The sequence below is a fragment of the Girardinichthys multiradiatus genome, chromosome 9 (genome assembly GCF_021462225.1).
Source record: "Girardinichthys multiradiatus isolate DD_20200921_A chromosome 9, DD_fGirMul_XY1, whole genome shotgun sequence".
Classification (NCBI taxonomy): domain Eukaryota; kingdom Metazoa; phylum Chordata; class Actinopteri; order Cyprinodontiformes; family Goodeidae; genus Girardinichthys; species Girardinichthys multiradiatus.
In genome coordinates this window covers 27,826,337-27,850,475 of record NC_061802.1, presented here as the reverse complement: position 1 = coordinate 27,850,475, position 24,139 = coordinate 27,826,337, and the positions used below count along the sequence as shown (strand labels likewise).

The 24,139-nt window shown below is 39.4% G+C and overlaps 2 protein-coding genes across 3 annotated transcripts in view; one reads left to right on the top strand and one right to left on the bottom strand.

Annotated features, from left to right (window-relative positions):
- Window positions 1-1,510: 1,510 nt before the first annotated feature.
- LOC124873925 (lipoprotein lipase) lies at window positions 1,511-12,387 on the top strand. 2 transcript variants are annotated; one of them, XM_047374982.1, is made up of 10 exons: window positions 1,511-1,775; window positions 3,665-3,837; window positions 3,948-4,127; window positions 5,593-5,704; window positions 5,813-6,046; window positions 8,072-8,314; window positions 8,540-8,660; window positions 8,922-9,134; window positions 10,818-10,925; window positions 11,001-12,387. In XM_047374982.1, exons 1-10 carry the CDS (start codon window positions 1,676-1,678, stop codon window positions 11,020-11,022), a joined length of 1,506 nt encoding a protein of 501 aa, XP_047230938.1. In that variant the 5' UTR covers window positions 1,511-1,675; the 3' UTR covers window positions 11,023-12,387. The 2 variants fall into 2 exon arrangements, with proteins under 2 accessions (XP_047230938.1, XP_047230937.1); XM_047374981.1 differs by having other exon boundaries at window positions 1,513-1,775; window positions 3,641-3,837.
- The window catches only part of si:ch1073-396h14.1 (disintegrin and metalloproteinase domain-containing protein 10), a 48,950-nt gene continuing 37,032 nt past the window's right edge, over window positions 12,222-24,139 (bottom strand). The window contains exons 10-15 of the mRNA XM_047374980.1: window positions 21,991-22,162; window positions 21,756-21,900; window positions 20,302-20,485; window positions 17,727-17,826; window positions 17,170-17,390; window positions 12,222-14,021 (exon numbers count right to left, since the gene is read on the bottom strand). Coding sequence (XP_047230936.1) covers window positions 13,917-14,021; window positions 17,170-17,390; window positions 17,727-17,826; window positions 20,302-20,485; window positions 21,756-21,900; window positions 21,991-22,162 — 927 coding nt within the window. The 3' untranslated portion in view covers window positions 12,222-13,916. The remainder of the gene's footprint in view (window positions 14,022-17,169; window positions 17,391-17,726; window positions 17,827-20,301; window positions 20,486-21,755; window positions 21,901-21,990; window positions 22,163-24,139) is intronic.

The following is a 24,139-nucleotide window of genomic DNA, read 5'->3' as shown; positions in this document are numbered from 1 at the left end:
GAGAGTTCTTGTACCCCTGAGGTAACTTTTGCCACACATAACTCTTGCCTTTGTGTGTAAATGCTGTCTTGCCTTGTGATTGCTTTGCGAGTCTGAGGGAGAAAAATCCATTTGCTAGGTCAATGCAGGATTTATATTTCTTGACTCTCAGTGTCTTCAGTGCTCCTGGGGGATTGATTAGGCTGGCTCGGTTTGCTATGGTTCTTCGATTGAGGGCCTTGAAGTTGATTAATGGCCTACAACCTCCTCCTGCTGACTCTGGTTTCTTTACCGCTTGAATGGGACTGTTAGTGATGGGATTTAGCTCTTCTCTGATGATTCCTAGAGTGCTCAATTCTTTTACTATTTTATCCATTTCTTCAACAGCACCTGGGTTCAGGGGGTACTGTCGAACAGGTGGATGCATTCCCCCTTCTATGAGGTGCACATACTTCGGTCCCAAGTCTCCACAGTCGTTCTTGAACCGGGCCACATTAGCTGAGGTGATGATCTTCCGTAACCTCTCTTTCCCAGCCGGGGAGAAGTCGCTTTCTTTCAGCTTCTGTTCAGTTACTTCTGGCACATCTACTGCTTTGTACCACTCTTGAGCCCCGGTTCCACTCTGAGTCGATCCTACTTTTACTAACCTTGACCGTAGCTGGCTCAGCCTTTGAGATAGAGAGCGGCGCTCTCCCCATGGTTTGTTGAGTTTTTTCAAGTCTGTGATGGTGATGAGGTTGTATGGACCCTTCACCCAAATGATCCCTTGTCAAGTTCCATACGGCATCTCTTCTATGGTCCCGTTGGCAAATTGGACCGTAAGGTATCCCGTTGTCTTTAGGCGTCTGCGAGTCATAGATACCTCAGCCCCGGTGTCCACTAGATAGGGTTCTCCTCCCACCTTTGTGTAAATTTCGTCCCCCCTCCAGTAGGCATTTTCCAGGGTGACTCACGGCCGTCTCATCATTACTCCCCTCATACTATAAGGGTAAGCTATTTTAAAATTTTCTATGACTGCTGTAAAAACCCGAATCACACAAACTGAAAGAGCCAAACTAAATTAATAAGAACAGCTTAAACCCCCATTTTAAAACAATCTTATTATAATGGATCCATTGTATTAAAAAATCTTAACCCAATAATTGTTGCAAACTATTTAAGCTTTTCTGGTAGCTGAATAGAAATCAACTTTTCTTTAAATGAATAGTAAGGAAAGTGTGCACTCTATTACAGACACATTTGTAGTTTCTGTGTAATATTTATGATCCAGTATTTAGCCCAACTTAGCTAATTTACAAACATGAAACTTCCCTCAGCCATATAACTGAGCCTAGTTTTTAACAAACCCCAAATAAAATCCTTTAATTCCTCAAACATGGACTGTTTTGTTGTTCAATGGATCTAATAACCTACAGTAAACGTGATACAGTAAATGCAGCACTCAGCTGGTTTTTATGAGGCTATCCTCTCCCACACTGTTGTTAACCCCTCCTCCACCCCTCAAAGCAGCCCAATCAGGTCCACAGCCAATGACGACGCAGAAGTTCACAAGCGCTAGTTAGGACGCCTTCAGTTCAAGGTGGCTCAGATAACAGCGCTTTGCGCCCAACAGGACTGAGCCTATAGTTTATACTGCTGTGGTGTGGGATTGACATTAATCAGAGGCTTCCTGTAAAAGGATTCGCGGCTGTAAGAGATGAGAGCTTGGCAACTTTGGTTTCTGTGCTTCGTGGTGTTGGATGCAGATGCGCAAAAAGTGACTTCCCTGGAAGAAGATCTGATTGATTCTCCGTTCGGTGAGTCCACATTTAGTCTTATGCACTTTAACAAGTCGGCATAGCTGTTAAGCATACAAACCAACAAAATGAGTGAATATGAGAATTAAATGTCTGTAGGATTGTGTATTCAGTCACAATGAGAGAGGCGAGTGTTGTTTTTATTGTGCCACAAACTTTAACAGGATATAAAAAATAGAAAACAAATAGCAAAAAATAGTAAATTAAAGGAAAATAAAAGGAAATCATTGGATATTAATGCAATGTGTAATTATCCTATCAGTATCGAAATGACCCAAGTGTCGAGAGAGCCTTATAAAAGCATTCAAATCTCTTGAAATCTTTCGCATGTTTATGGTGTTAAAATTTTTTATTTGATATTAAGTAAGACCAAAAAAAAAAGTACTGCATAATTGTGAAGTGTAATTCTTTTCCAAATAAAAATCTGAAATGTGTATGTAAAGGCCCCTTTACTCTGATAGCCCTGAAAAAAACCATCCAGTAATTGTAAATCAACCATATTAACTAAATTAATTCACTTTGCTCTAACTGGATGAGACTGAAACTTAACTTTTTTGCTGATGCTTTGTGTGGTGCAAATCACTCTATACAAACCATGGTGGTGGCAGCATGATACTGTGGGACTGCTTTTCTTCAGCAGAAACAGGAAAGCTGGTTGATGACGGACGGATCTTGGAAAACAAAACTGTTAAAAGCTGCAAAAAACTTGAGACTGGATCTGAGGTTCACCTTCCAGCAGGATGACAATGTTAAACATACCACCAGTGCTGCACAGCATATTAACTTGTAAGAATGGAACAAAGTCCAAATTTAAATCCAATTAGGAATCTATTACCAGACTTAAAAATGGATGGTCTCTTTTCTTCTCGACATCCAATTTGACTGAGCTTGAACTATTTTACAACAAAAATTACAACAAATTCCGTCTTTAGATGTGCAAGCTGAGACATAGGCAAAAAGGCTTGCAGCTTTAATTACAGCAAACGTTGGTACTACACTGTAAAAAAACAAAAATCTTCCTTTTTTTGGAAAGAAAAACTAGTTTTAGTTGTAAAAACCTGAAAAAACTAAGTGTGACATATTAGGGACAATATCTTAAATCAGTCCAGCAAAGCAAGGTAGTTGTAATGTTTAAAATTTTTTAGTGAGTTAGTATTACTTATATCTCTACATTGTAGGTCATTGCAACGTGTGAAAGGTCTGCTAACTTTCATACTTTTGTTGTAAAGTGCTTGAAGTCCAACTTTTGGAGTTGGCTTTGGGTTAGAGGGAGTGTTGTTGTAATGTTCAGTTTCAACAATATAAATACTGCTATAGAAGTGCCACCAAACAAAATGTCATTGTACTTTCTGTACAATGACAGCCAAACTTTCTATTTATTTGAGTCACTATGACTCATAGTTAAGTGACCAGTAGTCAGGATTTATTACTGTTATATGGTGGCCTAGTGCTTAGAGAGGCATGCATTGGCATTTGGAAAAAGCCCCAGTGGTTGTTGGTTCAAAACTCAGACTGTCACTCTTGGTTGCTAAGAATGCTTCTTGGGTGCTGCTGGTATGTACTTCAAAAATCAACCCACTCTGAGCTTAGTTGGATAGGATGAGCACACACGGATCACTGGGACCAGAGTAATTATAGTCTGAGACAGCAGGAACAAAGGTAGAAAAAAAACATCAGTATAGTATGTGGAAGTCTGTCCTGGCCAAGTGAACCACTGTAACCCCTTAGCTCTGATCTTATCTTTTTACTGAGGGAATGTGAGATGCTGGGTGTTTTGGCTAGTTTGTTGTTTAAATTAGCTTTCTGCCTTCAGGATTTTTCCTAAATTATTGTTAAAAGTTAACCCTATTAATATTCTCATTCAGGCAACTTCTTTGATCCTCTGAAAGATTTGTTTGATGACAAGAATGACCATCCTGCAACTGTTGCAAAATTCTCCCTACGTAATCCATCCCATCCTGATGATGATCTCTGCTACATTATTCCTGGACAACCAGAAACCCTGGCTGCCTGCACCTTCAACAGCACATCCAAAACCTTCCTGGTGATCCACGGATGGACGGTGAGTAGAGCGACACCAGCTAGAAATTATTTAAAAGTTGCTGAGATTTGCTAGTGCTATTAAATAAGATTGGGTTTTAAATTTCAAAGTTTTAACTGTCCTACCATCAGCTGAGCGGTATGTTTGAGAGCTGGATGCCGAAGTTAGTGTTGGCGCTGTATGAGAGAGAGCAGACGGCCAACGTTATCGTAGTAGACTGGCTCAGCTCGGCTCAGAACCATTATGTGGTCGCAGCTCAGAAAACTAAAGCAGTGGGAAGGGAGATCGCACGCTTCATTGACTGGATGGAGGTGAGTGGTCCTGACAATCATTTCTATGTTTTTTACGATTTACTTTGTGATACATTTATTTTAAAATATTTATTGTCGCACTATGAAAAACGTCAATATGTACTTCTTTGTCAATCTCAGTGTTAGTAAACCCCTCTCATATTATGGCTCACCAGTTTAAGAATATGCAGTATTTTTTCCTCTTAAAGGTTTCTTATGTTTTTGCTTTTTTGTTAAACTGAAATGTTTTAAATGATTAAACACTTTTAATATCAGATGAAGATTACAGAAATGTGAAGAAGTAATTTCCCAGCAAACTTAGTAACTGGTTGTGCCACACTTGGCAAAAACGACTCCCATCAAGCATTTATGATAACTTGTAATGAGTCTTTTACATCACTGTTGAGAAACTTTGGCACGGTCCTCTTTGCTGAATTATTGTTACTCAGTCATTGGAGGATTTGAGTGCAAACAACCTCCTCAAGGTCATGTAAAGCAACCACTCAGTTTTATTTCTGAACTTTCAGACACGGAAACCTTCAATTTATTTCTTTTAACTATTGAGATGTACCTGCTAGTGTGTTTCAGATCACGGTCTGGCTGCATAACCCAAATGGGCTTGAGCTTAAGGCAAACAATCTGATAGCCAGAGATTCTTGCTTATCATATTTTGCTAAAGAGCAGAATTCATGGTCCCTTCATTACAGCAGGTAACCCAGGTCCAGGAGCATTAGCAAAGCAGCCCCAGACCATTGCACCACCACTATCCTTGACTGTTGATATGTTTATTTTCTAAAATGTTGTGTTAGTATTGCCTTAGATCGAATAGGACGCACATGTCCAAAAATGTCCCACTTTTGTCTCATCAGTCAACAGAATATTTTCCCAAAAGTCTTGGGGACCATCAAGATGTTTTCTGGCAAAGGTGAGCCTTTGTGTTCTTTTTGGTCAGCAGTAGTTTTGGCCTCTCTTATAGATGCCATTTTGGCATCACTTTACCGGAGTCAAGTGATGCCTACAGTGCTTTAGGTATTGTTCTGGGTTCTTGTTTGACCCCTTGTTGTTGATGCACTCTTACCATTCACTCCTGGGAAGATTCCACTGTTCCATGTCATCTCCATTTGTGAATAATGGTTCTTATGATTTTCTTGATTCCCAGACCTTATGAATGGTGTTGTAACCCTTTGGAGACTGATAAATGTCAACGAGTTTATTTCTAAGCTGTTGTTGAATTATTTTGTGTGCTGGTAGAAGTTAAATTTCCACTTTTTTCTGTTAACAAAAAAAATAGACAACTGCTTTTTGTTTTTACTCAGGTTGTCTTTATCATCAAATTTGTTTGATGATAAAAAAAAACAAAAAAACACAGCATTTAACTAGGTGGAGAAACAGCAATAAACCATGTGAGGCTTTAGGTTTCACACAATCATGCAGAACTTGCCTCAAGTAAAGCAATTTTTAGTTTATTCTACATATTTTTTTAAAGGAAACCACCAACATGCCTCTTGACAAGCTCCACCTGATTGGCTACAGCCTTGGGGCTCATGTGGCCGGATTTGCTGGCAGCCATGCCAGCAATAAAGTCGGACGAATAACAGGTAAACAACCAAACTAAAAAACAAAAAAAAAAAAAAAAAAGATATTTAATTTTCTTAAAATAATCCCTTTGTCAATGCTTTGCTGATGCTTCTCTTCTTTTTCTGAAGGCCTGGATCCAGCTGGACCGGACTTTGAAGGCGAACATGCCCACAGGCGCCTCTCTCCAGATGATGCCCACTTCGTTGACGTCCTCCACACTTTCACTCGGGGTTCCTTGGGTCTCAGCATCGGGATACAGCAGCCCATCGGCCATTTGGACATTTACCCCAATGGAGGCAGCTTCCAGCCGGGCTGCAACCTGAGGGGGGCCTTGGAGAAAATAGCTAACTTTGGGATATTTGGTAAAGATTCTGTTCACACCTATTTGCATTTTGATATATTATCTTTGACTGTTTGTATATTGGGCAGCACGGTGGCACAGTGGTTAGTACTGTTGCCTTGCAGCAAGAAGGTCCTGGGTTCGACTGGGTCTTTCTGCATGGAGTTTGCATGTTCTTCTAGTGCATGCGTGGGTTCTGTCCGGGTACTCCAGCTTCCTCCCACAGTCCAAAAACATGACTGTTAAAAGGACACCATTGCCCCTTTTCCACTGGTTCGATTTGTCCCCGACTTGGCTCCAGTTGGCTCGCTTCGTGAGCATTTCCATTATTGTTATTTCAGTACCGGTACCTACTTTTTTGGTACCTCCTTCTTAGCAGGGGTAAGCGACGCCGATTCGGTACTGTACGTGACGTGAACAAACGGCTGTTCACTGATTGGCCGTGAGTCTGGACAGCCGTAAGAGTCAACCATCGTACAACAAAACAACCGGCATTTTCATACGTGCGTTCAAGCGAGTGAGAGAAACATATGATGGATTTTGCACAGTTATCTGGAAAAGTCACCCCTGGAGCAACGACGAGGTGCAAGCTATTCTGGCGATCATAGGAGACTGCAATATTCAGCGGCAGCTGAATAAATATATTGGCAACAACTATTAGAAATAAAATGGGACCTAATTCAAATCTTTCCAAGTCTCTTAAAGGGAAAGTGAAATCTTTAATAATAATAATAAAACGGATGTCAAAATCCTACTCATCAAATCTGATTAGCAGTGCAGTCAGGAGATTTAATCCTCAGACAACAGACGTGTTACTTCTTGTTTTTGTAACGCGTTTCGGTCTTTTCTTCTTTACATTGGCGGTTGGGTGTTTCATTCACGGTTATGCAGCACGACACATGATGCTTTAAAGCCACGCCTCCAGGAGGTGGTCCCTTCAGCGGACCAGTAGCGGGTCTATGGAAATGCAACACACAATGTGCAGAGCCGTGCGGAGCTGTTCCGGGCTGGCCAAATCGAGCTGTATTTAATAAGATACTAAATCAGCTGATCACACATAAAATCAGCTGTTCAGACGTGCATACATTTCCCCCAGAAGACACAAAACAATATCACCATGAAACAGAAAGTTTAGTCTGGAAATTTTATTGATGGTCCTTAAGCGAGCCACCGTATGCAAGATGAGGGAGCAGACAGAGAGCAGCTGCCCGTAATCAGACTGCCTATATTGGATCAAACAGGAGGAAGAGCCCGCTAAATCTGGGGATCATGAATATCCATGATCCAACCTATAACTAACTTCACCGCGGTCAAAGGTCTGTGGTTTTGCACTTTAAAGTCCTTGTCATCAACCAAATCATAAAGCCAGAGATACAGTCTAAATGGGCCATTCTAACAAATTCAGGTGTTAGAATGGCCCAGTCAAAGTCCAGACTTAAATCCAATAGAGAATCTTTGGACTTGAAAATCAATGTCCATCCAGTTTGACTGAGCCTGAGCTAATTTCCATAGGATAGACATAGGTTTCAGTTTTTATGTGCAAGTCTGTTAAAGACATACTCCAAAAGACTTGCAGGTGCATTAAGAACTTAATGTGGTTTCACAAGTCAATGCTTTTTTTTCCTTCCACTACACAATTTAGCTCCACTTTGGTTTGTCATTTAAAATAAATTAAAGTTTGTGGTTGTAACTTCACAAAATGTGAACAAGTTTAAGGGGTATGAATACTTGTTAAAGACATTGTATATCATTCGATGCTCTTCTTGGAACATTTAAGTTGGTTATAAAACGTTATACTATGTCAGTCCTGCAGCTACAGAACTACTTTTCATTAATTTTTATTGTTGTGCATGAATGTTGTTACTGTCATTTGAACCATGAGGTTTTTCAAGTATTGATATAAATGCAGCTAAGAAAGGTTCAGACAAATTTCTGTGCTGGTAGCGTTATCTGTCAACAAGTGCAAATGAAGCAAACTGACATGTTTTTATTTTATATCTCTGTCCTCTAAACTGCATTTATTTATTCATTCGTCTTTTCTCCTCAGCTATAAATGATGCAGTAAAGTGCGAACACGAACGCTCCATCCACCTCTTCATCGACTCCCTGCTGAATGAGCAGGAACCTGCCAAGGCCTACCGGTGCGGCAGCAATGACATGTTCGACCGCGGCATGTGTCTGAGCTGCCGCAAGGGCCGCTGCAACACTGTGGGCTACGGCACAAGCAAAGTCCGCAGGCCTCGCAGTGTTCAGATGTACACCAAAACACGAGCCTCCATGCCTTTCAGAGGTCAGCAAACCTTCATGTCAACAACAGAGGTGCAAGTTTTATTTGAATGTATTTATACTGCCTTGGTTAAATGTGTGAGTGATATTACAAAACAAGGCGAATTCCAGAAACCAAGTCATTTTTGTTTGGAGAAGGGATTAGTGGTGGTTGGGATTTTGGTGGCAAAACTGATGTGGTGTATGTTTTAAGCTTTATAAATATCACATTCTCTTACTGTCTTCCCAGTTTACCATTACCAGCTAAAGATCCACTTCTCCAGTAAAGTGAACACTTCAGAGATGGAGCCTTCCCTAACCATCTCTCTGTATGGAACCAAAGGAGAGTCTGAAAACCTGGAGCTTAAGCTGTGAGTCAGCCCTTTGAACGCTTTATCTAAGAGATTTATTACACCATGATTTGCATGTTAGCAGATTATATGCAGTTTTGTAACCCCAAACAGTAGCTTGAGACAGAAACAAATAAACAGTGATATAATCATACACACATTAATATGTCCTTATTTGGTTTTGTTTTATCAGAACTATTATATTTCATGACGCGTATTTCACAAGCCTGAGGTTAAGATAACATTTAATTAGCAGTGGCATTTCTTTTGTTTTCATTTCAGGAAAGAGAGACTTGAGACAAACAGGACACATTCATTTCTTGTGGTGACTGAAACTGATATTGGCGACCTGATGATGTTAAAGTTTAAATGGATAGAGACAAACAGCTGGTCGGTGTCCAACCTGTTAAAGATGGTTTCCTCTTGGTGGTCTGGTCACTCAGACGGTGTGGAGGTTCACAAAATCCGTGTCAGATCTGGCGAGACGCAACAAAAGTAAGTTGAGATTAGTAAAAACTTAAATATATGTGAAAAAAGGGAATTATATTTTTTTAATATTGCTGAAATCTATATTAATCTGACGTTTCTGTTTCTCACAATATTGCACCAATAATTTTGTAGTTGTTAATCTTTCTGATTTCTGGGTTACATATTAAAGATATTTGCTTTTAGCAGAATGGGGTTTATGGGGAGAGTGGTTTGTGTTTTGTGTGGGACAGCAGAAGGAAGGGCATGGCCCAACCTGTCTCTTGTGCAAGAACCACAACTGTCCATGATCATAAATCTTTTTGAAACACAGGTTTCAAAACAGACAGTGTAACTGTCAGGTTTGTGGTTTGGTAAGGACCCAAGCGGCAACAGGACAGAGGCAGATGATGAGATCATATTTTAATGAAACTGAAGGACTTCCAGAACAGAAGGGGAACATGCAGAAGACAGTAACAGTAGAATCCAGCAGTAAACAATGAGAAGTCAAGGGCTTAAATACTGAGGCAGGGGTGGAAGACGACAAAGAAACCAGATGAGCTAATCAGAGGAAATGTGGAGTAACTGTGATAGAAGGAAATCAGGGAGGCTGAGTGATGGAGACTAATTAACATGAGTGGAGTTGAATTAACACAAGGAAATGATCAAACCAAGGGGAAAAGTCTAACAGAGAACTGACAGAAACAATTGCAAAAGTAAAAAATTACACAAAAATTAACTACTAAACTAAACACAAAGGAATTAACTAATATAACAAAACCTAGAAGACAAATACGACAGTAAAATGATGAGAACAGAGATGCAAAACCCCCAAACACTCTTGTCTGCCAGTTCAGAAGATAAAAGTCAATATCAGTAAAGACATGTATGCAAATGTATTTTTACCAAGACAAAATCTAATAACTTAGTTCCTCCCTCCAACATTTTTGAAGCACAACAGAAAAGACCTTCTGGTGCTTTTAAAAATGTTGAATTATAATTTAATTATTTTGAGCGCACCAATGTGGACTTTGTAATGTGCGTTTCCGGGAGAAGGTTTGGTGCGTCTCCAACAGTCACTGGTCAAAAGGCTCACCTGAACAAGTCACCAGCCTATCACAAGGCAACACACAGACAAACAGGAGAAACAACCATGCATGCACAAACTTACTGCTGAGAGCAATTTAGAGGGACCACTTAACCTGACGTGCAAGCTTTTGGATTGTGCAAGGAAGCCGGAGTACCCAGAGGGAACCCACAGATGCGTGGTTAGAAGACACAAAGTCCATGCAGAAAGACCATAATTTACCAGTGTGAGATTTAAAAAATATGCTGGGTTTAATTTATCTGATAAATTGGAACTCATAATTAATTAAGACAAAATTTAGTAAGTCAGACAAGCATGATGGTTAGCTTCCTGTTGTCCTTAATCACCAGCTAACTATTATTGGCTGAACAAAACAATCACATCACATTTCTCAGAAATGTGTGCAATTAAACACTTTAGTGCCTTCGTTATTATTATTAGTTTGTTGATTTTTAGCTCTTTGAAGTCAGAAATATAAACTTCTGAAAAGAAATTGATCACCGCATTAAAGCAGCTTTGTTACATAGCCAGTATAGACTTTTATTCTAGTTTAACTTGGAACCTGCTGATGAAGATGGATAAAGAGCCACATCACAAGAACTGTCTCTCATAAATCTCTGTTGCAGGATGGTTTTCTGTTTGAAAGACCCTGATGCCCACAGCTTATCTGGGGAGGTCACATTTGTTAAATGTAAAGATGAATGGAGGATGAAACCTAAACAAATTTCTAAGAGGTGAGTTAGTCTTCATTTTTTGTTCTAATGTTGCATTTCTGTGAAGCTGACTAGTAACAATTTTTTCTTCTGCAGAGTAACTCTGAAGAACGACTGACAATAAGGAAAAGACACTGCTATGTGATTTTTTTTTTACCACTAAGGACATCATTTATACACTATTTACAACTTTTAGACATAAAAAACCTGTACATATCTACAGATTTATGTTGTCTGAAAGTAAATTCATGCAAAAAACGTTTTGTGAAACCTAACTCTATCTTTGTCACTAATGCAAAAAGTTATTTTTTGTGCCTAAAAATGAATGACAGGGTATATTTTTCATTTAGAAACATTTATTTAATGTAAAATAAGTTCTTACTAATTATCCCAAACTAATATCTTGTTTCAGATAGGATTATATTGTAGGGATGCCAGAAATCAGGAAAGACTCGTGATCACTGACAAATCCTAATCAAAAAGCCAATGTGGATGTTTGCATCACAGTTTCAAAGCACTTAAAAAGAGGTCATTTTTATGGGTCATAGACAGATAGAATAACATGGTTGTTTGGTGTAAAGAGGATAAAGGTTATATGTGTTTAATGGAAATTTACCAGCTTGGATGCACTTTCAAGGATCTCTCGTGTTAAGCTGTCGGAGGACTGGATTTACCATGGTGGGATCTGGAGGTACTTTTGTCATAAAATATACTGTTGAAGACTTCTGCCTCTAAAGCGAGGGGGAAAATCATGTTTTTTTTAGGTGAATTCCTATAGGGTATTTAATAACAATATGGTACAACAGATTTTCCTATGTTTGTTGTACCTTATATACACAGCCAAACAAAGCATATCAATGAGGCTTGGTGTAAACAGTCACCAAACAGACATTCTCTTTGTGCTTTTCTGGCAGTTTTTCATCTTAGTGTGCATTAATTTTGCCATTTGATATAGTGATTTTTATTGAAGCAACAGAAACAGCCAAATCTGATGTCTTGTATTGCTTTTGCATGGTTTGTGCTACTACTGTATAATTCTGAATTACACCATAACTCGAAGACGTGTCAAACTAATAATATATCATCGTATTTTATGAGCAGTTGATGCTGGCTGTGAGGTAATGAAGTTAGCTAATATGAATGTTTTCTCTGTGTTCCTTGGTTTATTTCCTTCCATTTCCATTACTTTTAAATGTGATCCTCAACTCTAGAGATCGGTACCGTTATCATTGTGACTTTAAGAAACGGAAATGTTATCATTTGCACAAAATGGGGAATCGGTTTTTGTACTGTAAATCTATGTAAATACCACAAAAAGAGAATACATATTTTTATTTAGAACCACTGTTAAAGTTATATATTTTTGTCTGTAGATGAATGTAATATGTACCACATATATTTCTGTCATTTTTGTACATATTTGTAAAAAGAGTCAGGCACTGTACTGTATTCATTCTATAATAAATAATATTTGCCAGGTTTAGGATTGTGGTAAAATTATTATTTTTAACCTACACTCAGCTTCACCTTATTACCAAAAAACAAACCTGTTTTTGATTTAGGAACATTTTAAACTCTCACACAGCCATTTCTGATATAAAAGCAACAAAGTCTGAGATTACCCAAAACGAGATGCATTATTTCTTCATGTTCCTGCTGTTGTGACGCACATATTTTTTTCTCCCACTGATTGTGTCAAGGTGACATGAAGAGGGTTCAAACTGATACATTTGAGTTAACTGCGTGGCCAGCAGGAGATTCACAGCTCTTTGCCTTTTTAATATTCATGAAAGGTTTGCATAAAAGGATGCAGACCTGTGGGTTTTACTTCTTGACTTTCTTCTCATTTTGTGTTTTTACACCACAAATCTCTGTATTTTATTGCAAATTTAATGTGTATTTTATAGTAAATTTTTGCAGTACCTAGATCAAGTAGTTAATCATTGTGAAGTGAAAAGAATATCAAATGAAATTCTAAAATTGTTTTTATGAATAAAAGTTCAAAAAGTATGCTGTGCATTTGTATTTAGCTCTTAATTGTGTTTTGCAACAGATTCTCAGATTTAGGTCTAGGTCTGGACTTTGACTAGGTCCGTTCCGACCCTAGGCACATGAAAATGCCTAGGGTCATTGTTCTCCTGGACGGTGACCATCTGCTCTGTTCTCAAGTCTTTTAACAGGTTTTTTCCAGGATTGCTGTTTGTTCTGTGACAAATCTTCACAGGACAGATGTATTCATACTAACATTAAATTACACACAGACTTTACTAACTAGGTAACTAGCTAAAGGAAACTGGCTAGAATAGATTTTATTTAGGGGTATCAGAGTAAAGGGGGCTGAATACAGATGCAGGCCATACCTTTCAGTTAGTTTTTGGAAAGAATGTTGAGAACCATGTATCCTTATCCTTCTAGTTCACAATGATTGGCAGCTTTGTGTTGTTCTATCACATAAAATCCAAATTTAATGTGAAAAAGTTTAAAAAGTGTTAATACATTTTCATGGCACAACAAAACACAGGATTAAACAGAAATGCTAAGTTGTTTTTCTTAGAAGCACTGATCATGTGTTCATTAATTTGCACTAAGATGGAAAGGTGGAGGGTGTCCAGAGTAGAAATCTATTCACTTCACTTTTGCAGAAACAGGTGCCTTTACATTGCCAACTTGAAGTGGCACAGCATGCGGCACCCTTTGAGGAAATCTGCACCGCCCCCTGGTTGCTGGAAACATTTTCCACAGCACATGTACTGCAAATCAATCCCCCAAGGACAAGTAAAGGCAGATACAATATGACGTACAAAGATATCAGGTGACAAACTAGCATGAGGAGAGCTGAGCAGGTGTTCAGCTCTCACAGAGGTCATTTGTGGATCTCAGATTGCAACACGGCACAAGGCTGTCTAAAGGCATCACTTTAGTGTGGTTCCGACACTTTAACTTCCCCTCAGAAGTAAATAAAGAATAAATATTTCATCAACATGTATTCCTCAAGGGGGAAGAACTTAAGGGTCAGTCCAGGTCACGAGTGTTCAAGGTCCTGCCACACAGGCAGACTGTGCAGCCCATCACTGCAGATAGTGCTAGTATAGCGATCAGGATAGCCCACCAATGAGCCTGCAGAGAAGAAAAGAAAATATGTTCTCAGAATAAGTATAAAAAACATTCTGGGGTTTGCAGGACAGGATGTATCTCTATTAACACTTTAAAAACAAAGCTTAACTATACTTGCATAGTATATATATGCTTTTTACCCCTTTCTTCCTTTAATGTCTTGTCTGTTTGTCTGCATATGGGTGCAGGTGGGATTTGGTTTAAAGCTAACATGTGGCACAGTGTAATAACAAGCAATAAAAGTAAAAACAAAAACCCCAAACTCTGTAAAAACAGTTGAAACCAGAAGTTTACTAAACTATAAAAAGACACATAACCATTTTTTCTCACTATCTGACAATTAAACAGACTAAACGTTTTTAATTTTAGGTCAGTCAGGATTACCACATTTTTTCTATTGTTGAAATGACGGAATAAGGTGAGAAGTTTTTGTTACGTTCTTCCAAGTCAGAAATGTACATGAGATTACAATGCCTTTGAGCAATTTCTGAATGCCTAAATGATTATGTCAGGGAAGCTTCTGATTTAATTCATGATGTCATGGAGAAATCTAAAGAAATCAGTCAAGATATCAGGAAGAGAATGGTGGACCTCTATATGCCTAGTTCATCCTTGGGTACAATTTGCAGATGCCTGATGGTGTCATTTTCTTCTCTTCAGATGATTACATGCAAGTACAAAAAAGATATGAATGTCCTGTGGTCTGATGTAACCAAATGTGAGGTGTTTGGCCATGAAGAGGAGTGTGTGAGCCAGCCTACTAACTTCACTCACTTATTGTAGCGTTAAACAAAACTGGTGCAATGGCTACATTTTATGAAGAACTTTATTTTATGGGCTGCACGGTGGTGCAGTTGGTAGCACTGTTGCCTTGCAGCAAGAAGGTCCTGGGTTCAATTCCCAGCTGGGGGTCTTTCTGCATGGAGTTTGCATGTTCTCCCCGTGCATGCGTGGGTTCTCACCGGGTACTCTGGCTTCCTCCCACAGTCCAAAGACATGCCTGTTAGGTTAATTGGTCACTCTATGAGTGTGTGTGCTTGGTTGTTTGTGTGTTGCCCTGCGACGGACTGGCGACCTGTCCAGGGTGTACCCTGCCTCTTGCCCATAGACTGCTGGAGATAGGTACCAGCTTCCCCGCAACCCACTATGGAATAAGCGGTAGAGACTGACTGACTTTATTTTACATGAATTACACCTCCTAACATGTTTATAGAATGACACATCTGCAAAAACAGTTTTTTGTCTTGAATGAGACAAATAAACATTCTGTTTAAAGAAAAATATGTAGATAACAGACTTCTTTGTATGCCTTTTTGAGTTATTTTGCCAGCTGGAATTCTAGCTGACCTTTTATTTACTAAAGAGTCTTTATTAGGTTGATGTTTGTTCTTTATTTCATAAAAGTCTTGGTAAAACAACACAAGAGGTAATGATTATTGGCCACTTTTCTCCAAATGAGCATTCCTGATTCTCTGCGCTGTCTCTTGAAACTAACCCTCAAAGAAGACTGCAAATGAAAATACATGAGGAAGATCAAGACAGGAAGGTAAACAAACAGGCTCAGGATGCAACGACAGTCAGACATTTGCTTGTTTTCTTCAAAATCGGACCACAGAAAACTAAAAACATGTAAAAAAGTCTGACAGATGCTGACAATCTGTGCTTTAAAGTTTTAAAGAAAATTTGAACTGAAATATTTAGCTACATCAAAGTATTTAGAGTGGTTCCACAGTCCCAGCAAACATTTGTGCATTTAATTGGACACTTCTACCTTTCACTTGTATCATATGTATTTGGAAGTGTCTGTAATGTTGACCAGAACAACATAGACTCACTCAGCAAAATGTTGCTTCACAGTTCAACTATTCATTGCATAACTCCAAAATGTGACCTCAAAGTGAGATTATGTTGCTAAAGAGAAACAAAAAACTGATTGCTTCATGAGAGGACATACTGCAGGTGTATTTCATTTGATTTTCTTATGACAAACCAAAACTTTCTGGAAGATATCAAGGATTTAGCAGCGTGGATCAGCACCACAATCTCACACAACATAGTTAAGGCAGTTAGCAGGTTGTCCCTGCTCACTTCTGGTACAGGTCTGTCCTAATATTTAACCACTTTTCTTATCAGAATTGGTGGAGTTTGTTTAAACTAGTTGGTTTCCTGCCACAGCCCGGACATTTGACCTTGTCTACAAATTTTCAGAAAGGTTGAGGTCAGGCCTTACCAAAAGCTTAATGTTAGTTTGATATATCTATTACAGAACAAGCTTTGATGTTTGTCTGGTATTATTGTCTTTTTGGAACAGCCAATTCTGTCCAAGTTTCTACCATCTCACCCAAACTTTCCCCTATAAGCTGAAAAGTACTGAATCCTCTGTGTCACTGTCTAATTTGAAACAAGTTTAACATCAAAATGGACTGAGAGGGTGCCAAGGAAGAAAGAAGAACTGGCTCTAAAACGTCAAGCTCGACTGAAATGTGCAGGTGCCCATATGGACTTCTGGGTAAAACTTTATTGTCAAGGAGAGAAAGATTAGACTGCTTTGGCTCAATGACAAGAAGTATGTTTGAAGAGATCAAGGTGAGAATAAAAAAAGAGGGAGAACTATAACAATGGTCAAGCACAGTAGTGGCATCATCATGGTGTGGGACTGTTTTTCTGTCTGTGGATCTGGGGAATTAAACTAATGAGATGCAATAATGGAGAATGAAGGCTACATCCACATTCATTAACTTTGTTTCAAATCTGCAGTAAGACAGTTGACATTTGGGACATAATTAGCTACCCAGCACTCTAACACTGAGATTTTGGAGTGGCTCTTATCTCAACCATGCTGAAAATTTGTGGATTTGCTTAAAAGCTGGGTCCATGTCAGAAAATATACCAATTTGAATTAACTCTAGTACCTCTGCTAAGGTAGAGTGGTTAAATATCCAGCCAGAACAATGCCAGAACCTTGAATATAACTAAAACCTTTCCACCACACTCAGATATCAATAAGCTGATCAGTTTTTAACCTCCTTTACTCATTGTTTAGATGGTTGGAAAGCTGTGTTTTACGTGTTTATGATGAAATACTACTCAGATGGGCAAGGATTGTGTCATTTCACCAGCTTCTGTAAAAAACACAGAAATAAGAAATCACCTTCATCCACTCCCCCAAATCATCAAAATCATCCAGATGAAGGAAAGAGTTCTTGAGCCTGGCGATCGGGCCGTCTGCATCCAGAATGCGACACACGTGGAATTTGTCACAGTATCCTTGGTTCCCTGAGCATGGAGCGCCTCCAACCAGAGGCAACAACTTTTTCTGAAAGTGAAGGGACAGCACAGAGGAGGAGGTGCTGGCACACGTCTCTGGCTTACCTGAAATATACACACAGGATATAGTATTTAGTGTACACAGTCAAGGTTCCTGACATGGGTTACATACTATATACATACAAAGTATCTATATACAGGATGTAATGATGAGCTGGGAAGCCTGCAATATAAACTGAAATGTAAGAGCTGAAAACCAGTCTGATCATTAGCTGTAAAAACAACATAATAAATTGTGTTTACAGTGAATACACAACTTGATTTATAGACTAGAAAACAGAAGGAGGTAATATCTGAATAAACTGACACACTCTGAGCTGTTGGGACACAGAGCTGTAAACATGTTGCTTAGTGGTGGAGGACACATGGTTCTGTGTTTACCAGGCTGCTGGCAGCACATGTGGCATTTCTCCTTCATGTTGGCTCCTGGACAGTCACACTGCTGCAGGCCGTGCTTCACACACACAGATTCAGCGCAGACCTGCAGAAAGAACCGTACCCTCAGACACACAGACAATGAAAGGTAAGGATGGTAAACAGCACCAGTTTTCCTTATTTCATTAAAACATCAACTCATTAAAGCTGATTGAACGACTAAGTTTGTTCCTCAAGCTAAGGTTACACCATGTCAAATTAATCTAATTGACTTAGTGTTACACAACTATTTATTTACAAGCAAGTAAGGTCTGAAACTGGCTCAAACAAACATACAAAAAAATCGAATGATTTAATAATTAAACAATTTTTTGCTGGGGCTGCACGGTGGCGCAGTTGGTAGCACTGTTGCCTTGCCGCAAGAAGGTACTGGGTTCGATACCCAGCCTGGGGTCTTTCTGCATGGAGTTTGCATGTTCTCCCCGTGCATGCGTGGGTTCTCACCGGGTACTCCGGCTTCCTCCCATCGTTCAAAGACATGCCTGTTAGGTTAATTGGTAACTCTAAATTGCCCTTAGGTGTATGAATGAGTGTGTGTATGGTTGTGTGTGTGTTGCCCTGCATATAGACGGGCGACCTGTCCAGGGTGTACCCTGCCTTTCGCCCATAGACTGCTGGAGATAGGCACCAGCTTCCGCGTGACCCACTATGGAATAAGCGGTAGAAAATGACTGACTGACAATTTTTTGCCTAACATGTTTCAAAATTTGAAAGCATTTGGATGTTGTCACAAATTACTTCGCATAACTTGGACAGATTGCAGAAAGCGTTCAATATTTATTCAAATTTTCAGAGAACCTGGTCACCTTAATCGGATGTTGTCATTTCCCCCTTTCACTATTTTTATCGTTTGCAGTTTTGGTCTTTTGTTTTCTGCTGACTGTGCATTAATTCATATCCATATTGGCAGAGTGGGCCAGAGGTATAAGCAAACTTTATGACTACTCCAGTCACAAATGTTTGAAATGAGCAATTTACTCTGAGTATTGTTCTTTTGAAAAAATGTTTTTAAGACCCAGATGTAATTGGCGGGTAAAACATCCTATACATTTTTATTTATTTTTGGCTCCCTGGGTAATGGACAGTATAAGAATGCTGTACGGGCCAATGGGTCCCTGACTAAAGTTTGCCAGAGAAAATGTAGACAAGACCAGGACTTAAGTAATGTTCCTGCACAAATGAGTCTGACACTGACATCACAACAGAGGACATGTTTGCATAAACTAAATAAATTTCAGGAAAAAACCTTACATTAACTGTAAAAAATAGAGCTGGAGGTTTCATGGTTCGAGGATGCTGAAGTTACCTCAGCCAAGGGGAGAAGACTAACAATTAAGAGAAAGAGTGTCCTTACTTTTTCCTGAGCTACAAAACCACATTTTGTTTATATCTCTTGTTTTTATGAGAAAAACAAGGTTCATTTTGTTGTGTAAGAGCTGTTAAATAAAGCAAAATTAAACAAAAAACGGAATATTTAATGGGGTGTCCTTATTTTATGACTGTAGAGAAGCTACTGTGCATAGGTACAAAATAATTTCTTTATATGTTCTGAAATGTAAAGAAGAATAGAGGAAATGGCACTGTGTGAGTGTAAACTGGCAAAGAAGTCAAACTGAGTCGAGGCCTTTTAATCCGGTCGTACTCATTGAGTTTGTAGTATTTTTGTTTAGAAGTTGAATGAATTTGAAATTATCATCTGGTTTTGTTTGGATCATGTTTGTTTAGTTGGTTCTTTGGTTTCATGTTCTGTTTTGTTGTTTTTCCACAATCTGTTTCCTGGTTTGTTTCTCTCAGCTTTGGTTTCTGGTCTCCGTTCATACTTGGTTCTGATTTCCTGATGAACCGACCTTTTATGCATCTAAATAAGTTTCTAGACAAAAGAATTAATAAGAAAAATCATGAAACATCTGAAGACGTTAACCATGCTTTGTTTTTTCTTCATTTCCATGTGAATTACATTTCTCAGAAGACTTTTCCAGGTACTGCATTTCTTTTAACTGAATCAGGTCTTCAGAGATTATCACAATTTTCTCATCTGGAGAGGGATAGAGCAACACTCACAGCTGGAGCAAATTTCCTTAGAAAGAAAAGTGCACTGGATGCTGAAGGAAAATGGTCAGGATTTGGGGATATGGAAAGACGGACTCAATCAGCTATTTTCCAGTAATTCTGGGCTATGATGACATTTTTGTTTGCAAATAAAAGTGATTCATCTGATTAACCCCAGATTTTGAAGTAACGCAAGCAAAAACCAAAACAGAGAGCTAGTAGCTTGTATTTAGAAACTGGATAAAATCAAATGTGCGAATTTAATAACCAAATAATAATACGTTTAACATTCATGAGACAACTTTTAAGAGCATGGATCATTTTTTTTACTCATTGCAGCTCCAAAGGTTAAACATTTTTTTTCATTGTAGAGCAGCTTTGCGAGGTTGCTGCACACTTGCAAATGTTGCCTGATTAGTTGGGTAATGGAGAAAGTGTGTTGAGTCACAGTCTAAGTGTGGCTGTGCCTCACCCCGTTCAGACAGACGCGTGTGCCCTTGCTGCAGACGGTCAGGTTTTCCTTGGGGTCTGGTATGGGGCAGAGCGGGGAGAAGCCTGAGCACATGCTCTCTCTTTGACAGTCTGTCTCCTCGTTGCACATCTGACCCAGACGTTTAAACTCACAGTTCTGACCACAGCACAGACCCTGACTGGGACTGATGGAGGGACAGGTGAAAAATTTCGATACACATACAAATTGTCACAACAATATTCATAAAACTTGAACTTTTCCACATTTGTCACATTACAACTAGATTCTTCATTATTGGGATTTATTTTATTTTAAATATATAGTTGCATACACGATTTTCAAAATGTTTTACAAATAAAAATCTGGAAAGTGTGCCTTCAGAACTTACCTAATAAATAATCTAAATAGAAAAACAGTCCACATGTGTGCATTCTACTTCTCAGCATAAATACAGCTGTTCTATGAATACCTCAGAGGTTTGTTTGAGAACATTAGAGAGCAAACGGCATCATGAAGACCAGGAACACAGCATACACGGCAGGGAGAAAGTTGTGTAATAGCACAAAAAGCAGGGTTGGGTTATAAAAAATGTTCCTAAGCTATAATTATGTCATGGAGTACTGTTCATCTGAAACTGGAAAGAGTACGGTTAATGGCTCAACAGCAAATCTACCAAGACATTGCTGTCCACTAAAACTGGTCGCGTAAGGAGAACAGTAACTCAGCCAGTAGGCCCAGGAGCACTAGAGATCCGAAAACAGGACAAGTATTAGTTGCCCTGTTTATCCAAAAATGCCAAATCTGGCCTTTATGGCAAAGCGGCAAGAAGAAAGCCATCGCTGAAAGAAAACCAGAAGAGGTCCTGTTTGCAGTTTGCTGCATGTGATGTAGGCAAACACATGGAAGAAAGTCCTCAGGTTAGATGAGACCACAGGTCAACTTTTTTGCCTAGAGGCAAAACAACCTGAACACACTTTCCCATGGTGAAACATGGTGGGCGCAGCACCATGCTGTGGGGATGATTGCCTTTTACAGGGCCTATGAAGATAGTCAGAGTTGATTGTAAGATGGATGGAGCTAAGTACAGGGCAATACTGGAAGAAAAGCCGTTAGAGGATGCGCAAGACTTCAGACTGGGGCAGACATGGTCCAAAAGACATACAGCTGTAATTGCAGAGAATGGTGGCTCTACAAAGTATTGATTTAGCGGACCAAATACTTTAAAAATGTTTGTATGTAGAAGAACATACACAAAAAATCATTATAATATAAATTTTCCTTACACTTCACAAAGGTTTGTGGTTAAAACATGACAAAATGTGAAAAAATTTATATAATATAGTTTTGAAGGGCACTAGATCTGTAAATAATATTTGAAGAAGAGGATGGAGAATTTGACCTGACGGTTATATACATAGTTGTACATAGATGTACATAGTTTAAGCAGCAAGTACCTGCAGACTTTACCAGGCTTAAGTCGACACTGGACTCCAACAGACTCTCTAGCACTGTAGCAGCAGAGGTCGGTGTCATTGTGACCAATATCACATTCCTCACCTTCCTCCACGATGTGGTTTCCACAAATGGGCTGATCGCTGGCTGAGGAAAAAAAAATTATTTTGTAATTAAATATACACCCTGAAAGTCCCAGTGTTTAACATGCCTAGTGGACTCATATTTGTGTCTCACCCACGAAGCAGTCATCTTTCTTCAGATTCAAGATCTTGCTGATATGTTTAATACTGCAGGGTGAGAACTTGTCATTGTTTTCGCGCACCTCATCTGTGGCATGCGGAAACATTAGGTACCGGCCTTTGCCGCCAGAGGAGCCAAGGTTGCCACAGTTAGAGCCCTCATCATGCTGAAACACAAGACAAAATAAAAGACTTGGAGATTTTTTTTTTTTTTTTGTGAATTTCTGTCTTTAAGCAGCTGCTAACATAAACAGTGGGGAAAACAAACCATCTAACCAAACTGGAGATATGGAGCTCCAATCTCTATAACAGATGGGGAAATTAAGTCCCTTTATTGCTGACCTCAAAACTGTTACAGGTCAGAAAAATGCTCTCAGCTGGACATGGTGAGACTTAAAATACTTGGTAAGTTTTCAAAATTTTAAAGTATATGTTTACCATTCCAAAAGTCACACTTAAATCTGATGTTCCTGAACAAAAAACAAGACGGACCGTGATGTTCCACATGCAGGACACCAAGGACAGATGAGCTGCTGTTGTTTTTGTGCAACATTTGGTAAACCTCATCCTCTCTTAAGCATCAGACCATTAGGTGGGTTCATCAACCAGTCCTAAGTTTTAAAATCAACAAGAACACATGCTGCGAGAACAAAACTTGATGTGGGTTTTATTGAATCTGACCCTGATTACTGTGATGGATGAAATAAATGACACTTTTATGACCTCTTCTGGATCTGTCAGAGCCTAAATCTCTGGGTTATAAAAGGATGATGTGACACAACAGATGTTTGTGCTTTTCTCTTAAAATAGTTCCTTTGTTTATTTTTTTCACTGTTTTTGAGTGATTTCCCACTCAAAAGCATTTTTAAAAATGATGTCAAGCTGTTAGAAATGCCACATTCAAAAGCATTTCCAGAAATGCTTTTTCATTTTAAGAATGTGGCTGCATTATTTGACCCATAAATAAAATTAGTAATCAATAATCCTATTTGCATTTTAATTTTCTTCTTCAAGACTGCACATTTTATGCCATAATCAAAAAGAAAACAAAGCAGACATTGTTTTTTTGTTTTCGTGGTCTGCCCGCAAAGTACTGCCCAGAAGTCGAAAACAAAAAAGCATTCCGAGTGGCGCGCGCAGCAGAGTGACGTCAGCAGCCGCTCTTCCTCAGCTCCCTGCTGACTGAGCTACCCATCTTGTTCAGTAGGGGGCGCTGTGCACGTCTGCATTGCATTACATTGCAAATGTGCCGGGAAATTGATTGAATTGCAGTAGGGCCGAGCTCAATTTGTGGCAGTGGCAGGCAGAACTGGCAGTTCCGCCACAGCCTGCCATCGAAGCTGCCACCGTAACTGCCACAGCCTGTGGCAGTGTTGCAGGGGATTCCGCGAGGATGCCAAAAGGTGCCAGACCGGCCGTAAAAGCTTGCCAATGCGGTTGCCGATGTCATTGTTGTTATACCCTGTTACCTTTAAATAATGATTTCATTATTGATTATTATTTAATAAACAGCTTTAGAACTATAACATAAGGTGATTGTATTTACTTGACATGGAAAATAAATAGCACTATGTGTATGTGTGACGTGTTGAAAGGATGACGAAGATTTATTGCACAAACAGCCGGTTTATTATAGAGCACGAGCGGCTATTCTGAATTGTCACTCACAGAAAATTATAAATAAATAAATGCTTAAAAACACGCTGGATGTCCCAGGCCATAAGGCTGCCACAAGGATGCCACAGCCTGCCACCGGAACTACAGTTCTGCCTGCCACTGTCACAAATTGAGTTCGGCCCTGCTGCAATTCAATAAATTTCTCGGCACGTTTGCAATGTAATGCAATGCAGACGTGCACAGCGCCCCCTACCGAACAAGATGGATAGCTCGGTCAGCAGGGAGCTGAGGAAGAGCGGCTGCTGACGTCACTCTTCTGCGCCCGCAGCTCGGAATGCTTTTTTGTTTTCGAGTTCTATTTCATCCCTACTGACCGCCAGAGGCAGTGCTTCAAGCACTGAATGATCATTCTTGCGCATGCACTGGTCGAGAAATTAATAACAACATGGTCACATGTGACCTACCGGTGGCTCACGTGAGTCTATATAGTCACATGACACCGGGAGCCCAGTCCTTCTTTCTTCTCA